Source organism: Hemiscyllium ocellatum, chromosome 12 (genome assembly GCF_020745735.1).
Source record: "Hemiscyllium ocellatum isolate sHemOce1 chromosome 12, sHemOce1.pat.X.cur, whole genome shotgun sequence".
NCBI lineage: Eukaryota > Metazoa > Chordata > Chondrichthyes > Orectolobiformes > Hemiscylliidae > Hemiscyllium > Hemiscyllium ocellatum.
The window spans coordinates 66,022,445-66,029,140 of record NC_083412.1 but is presented as its reverse complement, the minus strand read 5'-3'; the positions used below and the strand labels follow the sequence as shown (position 1 = coordinate 66,029,140).

Sequence of the window (6,696 nt, the reverse complement as noted above, 5' to 3'; positions counted from 1 at the left end):
CCAGAACTCCAGGCGATTGCTGTGGGAACATGGGTGCAAATCCCACTAAGATAAAAGGTGAAATTTGAATTCAGTAAACATCTGGAGTAAAAATGCACCTGGTTCACTAATGTTCAAATAGAAGGAAACCTGATCTCCTTACCTGATCTGGCCTACACGTTACTCCAGACCCCAATAGTGTGGTGATTATTTCGGATAGGCAATAGCCAGCAATGTCCACATCTCATGAACAAATAAATATTGTCAGGACATAGATTATCCACAGCCTTTGCTGTATTGGGCCTTGTGTCTTTGTGGAGTGAAGTCATAATTGAAACAATTGTGGATTCTCATTTATTCCAAATTTATTTCTCAGGAGATAAATTAAGCACAAATTGAAATATAAAACATATTACTGTCATGACTAATGCTAAGACTATAAATAAATATACCATCACCATTTTCTCTTGATGCAGGTATAATTCAGTAACAATTCAAAGTTACAAAGAAACACAACTCATCTTACAAGTCATTTTACAGGCAAGATCAAAGATACCAAAGAATATTTCACACAAACACTAATACACAGTGAGAGAAATTTCTTTGACTCTACGTTTGTTGTGAATGCTTCTCGATTATGGGACAAAGTGAATCAAGACTTCCTGGAGGAGCATTTTGCTGGTTTTGCATCAGAATAACACAGTTATTGCCCATTAAGTTAAAAACACCATGCATCGACTCTTCTACAAGTGATACCAAATGATTCATATGGTCCTTAATAATGCTAGCAATCTACAATATAAAAACAACAATTCTATAAAATTGAATATATAAAAGCCAGCAAACAAGTTCAAAGTACAGGAAAGTGGGAAACTGGTTTAGCTGTAATATTCACAATTGTGAAATATGAACTAAAATTTTAACAAAATAGAAATGTAAAACATTGAACAGATAGTAGATAATTAACGTCTCATTCAGATTTTGCTATATAGGCATGACAAGGATTAATTCTTAGAAACAACCAAAAACTCGTTTGTGACACACTTCACAGCTTTAGTCAGACCGGCGTGTTCAGTTTGTTATAGACCAGTTTTCTAGAAACTCTGTTAGGAGGAAATATAAATGAAGTTATTTCCCATCATTTAATACAACACTAGCTATCATTTTTTGTTTCTTCTACTCTTACATTTCTAAACAGTTTACTTAATGCTACAAATAAATTTATTCAAACTATTGGACAATTTACAGTTTGATCACTCTTCAGTTCACTATTATATCAAAAATGAGCACAAATCAAATATTCTCTGCAAATCAATAGCAGATAGTGAAATTAATTACATGCACTGCCGATTAGCCTGTTGCTCTCCAGTACACTGTAATTCAACCAATTACTATATATACTTGAGTATAGGTCAACCTCATGCATAAGTCGACCCTTTGTTTTTGACCAAAACATCTGGTATTTTTCATATACCTCATGTTTAAGTTGACCCTAGCTCTTCCTGACCATATATGCAAGCTGAAAGGGTATGATTTGCACATTTGATTCAAATACACATTTTTAATTCAATACCTGCATCATCATATTACACATCTGAATATATTTGCACAATGCGATTTTCAAATCGTTACATTGAATGTTGATAACCATATGTATATATTTATGTAATATTTTACATATATTTGACCTGTCATGTAAATATCTATGGTACTTCATGGTAGCCCTCGACCATGTCTTCTAGTTTCTAGAAGTAGGTGTCACGTACAGTTGTACTCTGAACTTATCGTAAAACTCCCCCAAATTTTTCTGACAAAATGACATCACGAAGAAACAAGTATACAGCACAGTATAAAAGTTATAGTGTAGCTGCAAGGGAGTTCTGTGTTTCTGTAAAGTTTGTCCGAGGTAAAAAGCGACACAATTAAAGGCTATGCCAAAAGAGAAGTATGCCAACCCAGGAAAGCTGAACAAGTGGCCACGACTAGAAGATTGCTGACTGGGTAATTCAGTGTCGTCAGAATGGAAGCATTGGCAAGTCACTAAGTGTCAGAATACGCACGAAAAACGAAGCAAAAAAAAAAGATGGATTCAGTGATTTCAAAGCCAGTACTGGATGGTGTAGTAGGATTATGAAAATGTATGATTTAGCGCTCAGACAGAAAACCAAGATTGTCCAATGCTCACCAGCAGAACTTAACGACAAGTTATTAGAGTTCCACCGCTTTGAAATCAAGGCTCTCATGCATTGGGAATATGGTTGAAACCCCTATGAACTTTGATATGCCAGGGAACAGAACTGTGGACATGATTGGAGCAAAAACAGTTTTAGTTAAGACTACTGGCCATGAAAGGAGTCGATTCACTGTGGTAATTAGTTATATGGCAGATGGAACAAAGTTAAAGCCTACAATGATTTTTAAGTTAAAAATTCTGCCCAAACAGAAATTTCCAAAAGGCATTGTTGGCCTCATCCATGAAAAAGGGTGGATGCTTGAAGATGGCTGTAAGACTTGGATTAGGAAGGTCTGGATATGCAACCAGGTGGACTTAGAAAGGAAAAAAGCTTTCTAGTTTGGGACCTGTTCAGAACACAGAATGAAAAGTGTTATCAGTGAACTTTGAGCTTACATTGACAGTGCAATGATTCCTGGAGGCCTTACGAACATTATGCAGTCACTGGATGTTAGCATCAATAAATCTTTTAAGGGCTTAGTACTGAAGAAATGGGACACTTGAATGCAAGAAGGGGAAAAAAGCTTCACAAAGGATGCTAACATGTGTGCCCCATTACTTGCAACTGTATGTCAGTGGATTGTTGAGTCCTGGAAGATGAAAACTGAACTTACTGTGAAAGCCTTCAAACAAATATGGAATTTCTAATGCTTTTGATAGTATGGAGAATGACTATTTATGGTCAGATGGAAGTGATGACAAATCAGTTGATGATCCCCTTGAGAGTACAGATAAAGATGATCCATACAATGATATACTTGACCCAGATGACGGGGAGGAGGACAGTTAATTTAAGGGATTCTAATGGACTTCTGCATGTACCGGTACCTTTTGTTTTAAGCAACTATCCCATAATATTTGCGATATACGGTGAGAAGTGTTTTTTTTTAAACTGTGAATATCAGTTTTTTGATGAAGTGTTTTATCATATAGCGGTCTTTTTTAAAACAAAATACTATCAAACTATTTTATTTTGTATTTACTACTCCTGTTTTTATTTTATAAATTGTGTGTTGTATAAATATCCCTGGTAGATGGTCTGACAACCTGTTGGTATGCCTATTAACGTCTGTACATTGTGTACACCTACATGCACTTTACGGTGCTGGTAACTAAAATATGGTATGACAGTATCATTCTATCATAGCAGGCAGAATGGAGAGAGTTATTTTGTGGATAAATATTTAATAGTGGCCATAATTCATTTTCCTTTTGTTGTTTATTATTCTATATAGAGATCTAGCTCTTGTTTGTCCATTTTTTGACTCATGCCAAGCAATGAATTACATCCCCTTAAAAACAATATCTTGTGTTTAAGTTGACCCCCTAATTTCAGCTTTAAAATGGTCTTCAAAACTCTACCTATGCATGAGTATGTATAGTAGATGGCAAGGAACTGAAAACAATTTAACTTCTAACATTGTTTGTGGTACGGTTAAACCACAATGCTAATTTTTCATCTCCACATGCATGCATATATTCCTCAGAAGCCCCACACACTAACTGTCATTATCTTGTGCAGGCTCTGTATTGAAAAACAGGTTAGAAATGCATTGCTAAGAAACTTCACATCTGGTGGAGAAATTAAGTTTTCATAACAATATTGTAACAAAACTGACATCAAATGATACAGCAAAGTTTCACATTAAAGCATAAGATTACAAGAGTTTGATCATTTCTATTATAAAAGTGCCAAGGTTTACATAATTTGCTCAGACTACATAAATCTAGGTATCAAGCCAGTCCAAGTGTGTACAATTTTTGAGAAGATTTGTAACTCAGCTTGAGGCTCAGGCTATACATTGCTAAGCTGATAGATTTGTTTTCAGACATTTCATCATCAAGCTAGTCATTGAAGCAGTGGTGTTCTGTCCTGCTTTATATTTGTGTGTATTGATCTGTTGTGGTAGGCGATATCACTTCCGGTTCTCCTTCTGAGAGATTGGTAAACAGGGTCCAAATTGATGTGTTTGTTGATGGAGGTCTGGTTTGAATGCCAGACCACTAGGAATTCCTGTACGTGACTTTGTTTAGCCTGGTCCTAGGATGGATGTATTGTCCCAGTCGAACTGGTGTCCCTCTGTGTCTGCACGTAAGGAGGATACTAGTGATAGTTGGTCGTGTCTTTTGGTGGCTAGTTGATGCTCGTGTATCCTGGTGGCTAGTTTCCTGTCCAATGTAATGCCTGTTGTGGTCCTTACAGGGTATTTTGTATATGACGCTCGTTCTGCTAGTTGTTGGTATAGGATCCTTTAGATTCACCAAGAGCTGTTTTAATGTGTTGGTAGGTTTGTGGGTTACCATGCTCCCAAGGAGCCAGAGTAGTCTGGTTGTTATCTCTGAGATGTCTTTAATGTATGGTAGTGTGGCTAGACCCTCTTGGTGTGTTACGTTTTCTTGTTTAAGAATTGGCATACTGGGTACTCGATTAGTACATATACAATGTATTTAAGAAAAACAGATACTCGATTAGCAATGTCTGCCGATTCTTAAACAACAAACTTAAACAAGACACAACATGCCCAGAGACACTAGTCACACTACCATACAATAAAGACATCTCAGAGATGACAACCAAACTACTCTGGCTCCTTGGCAGCATGGTAGCCCACAAACCTACCAACACACTAAAACTGCTATTGATGATTTTAAAGGACCTTGTACCAACAACCAGCAGAATGAGCATCTTATACAAAATATCATGCAAGGACTGCAACAAACATTACAGTGGACAGATGGACAGGAAATTAGCCACCAGGATACACGAGTCCCAACTTGCCATCGAAAGACATGACCAATTATCACTCATATCCTTACACACAGATGAAGAGGGACACCAGTTCGACTGGGACAATATATCCATCTTAGGACAAGCCAAACAAAGACATGCATGGAAATACCGAGAGGCCTGGCATTCAAACTGGAACTCCATCAACAAACATATTGATTAGGAATCCATTTACCAATGTCTCAAAAAAAAGAACCAGAAGTGATGTTACCCACAACAGATCAAGACACATAAATAGAAAGCGGGACAGAACACCAGCGCTTCAACAGCGGCTTACTGATGATGTAACCTAGCAAGATGACCAAACATCTGGGAACAGATTTACCAGCTCATCGAGCAAACATACAACCTCACTCACAGTACAGATTGATTGAATATGAATAACTTGTACCATAAGATGAATACTTCACTGCATACCTGTTCCGAAGTCTAGGTGATAAACATAAACTCACGGTATTTCCCGAACTATTTACAATAGGCAAAACAGTACCTAAAAATAAGCAAAGTAAATTTAACACTATCCACTTTCCATTTGAAAAATCTGTAGACAAATGAAATATAGCCTGCAAGACTGATTTCACCAGAGTTTCAGATTAGATTAGATTAGACTTACAGTGTGGAAACAGGCCCTTCGGCCCAACAAGTCCACACCGACCCGCCGAAGCGAAACCCACCCATACCCTTACATTTACCCCTTACCTAACACTACGGGCAATTTAGCATGGCCAATTCACCTGACCCGCACATCTTTGGACTGTGGGAGGAAACCGGAGCACCCGGAGGAAACCCACACAGACACGGGGAGAATGTGCAAACTCCACACAGTCAGTCGCCTGAGGCGGGAATTGAACCCAGGTCCCTGGTGCTGTGAGGCAGCAGTGCTAACCACTGTGCCACCGTGCCGCCCTTAACAAGTCCACACCGACCCGCCGAAGCGCAACCCACCCATACCCCTACATTTACCCCTTACCTAACACTACGGGCAATTTAGCATGGCCAATTCACCTGACCCGCACATCTTTGTGACTGTGGGAGGAAACCGGAGCACCCGGAGGAAACCCACGCAGACACGGGGAGAACGTGCAAACTCCACACAGTCAGTCGCCTGAGTCGGGAATTGAACCCGGGTCTACAGGCGCTATGAGGCAGCAGTGCTAACCACTGTGCCACCGTGCCGCCCCGTTGAATACCGGAGGACAGACTTTTCAAGATAGCCATTATCTTCAGAAAAATATGGTTTTTAATGGACCCAGAGCAATGTGGTTACCAGAATTCACATGTAGGCAACACTGGATATTGATGATAGATCATGGAATCGTACAGTAAAGAGGCCCTTCAGCCCATTACTAACAATACACTCTTACCTACACTTGTCCCATTGCCTTGACTGGTATAATGTTTCAAGTGCTCATCCAAGTAATTTTTAAAGGTTGTGAGGTTTCCCATCTCAACTAACCTCCAAGGAAATACATTCCAGACCACCATCGTTCTCTGGGTGTAAAAAGCTTTTCCTCAAATTCCCTCTAAACCTCCTGCCCTTCACTTTAAAATTAATTATCCCTGTCAGTGACCCTTCGGATAAGCTGTCCATAGCCCTCAATTTTATACAATCAATCAGGACCCTCCTCAACTTTCTGTGCCAAAGAAAACATTCCCAGCATATTCAGCCTCTCTTCATATCTGCAATGCTTCAGCC

The 6,696-nt window shown here is 38.9% G+C and overlaps 1 protein-coding gene across 2 annotated transcripts in view; it reads right to left on the bottom strand.

The window, feature by feature from the left end:
* Positions 1–326: 326 nt before the first annotated feature.
* The window catches only part of LOC132820810 (uncharacterized), a 45,439-nt gene continuing 39,069 nt past the window's right edge, over positions 327–6,696 (bottom strand). For both annotated transcript variants that reach the window (XM_060833123.1, XM_060833124.1), the window contains 2 exons: positions 5,418–5,490; positions 327–1,082 (listed from right to left, as the gene is read on the bottom strand). In XM_060833123.1, the coding sequence (XP_060689106.1) occupies positions 1,037–1,082; positions 5,418–5,490 (119 nt within the window). In that variant the 3' untranslated portion in view covers positions 327–1,036. The remainder of the gene's footprint in view (positions 1,083–5,417; positions 5,491–6,696) is intronic.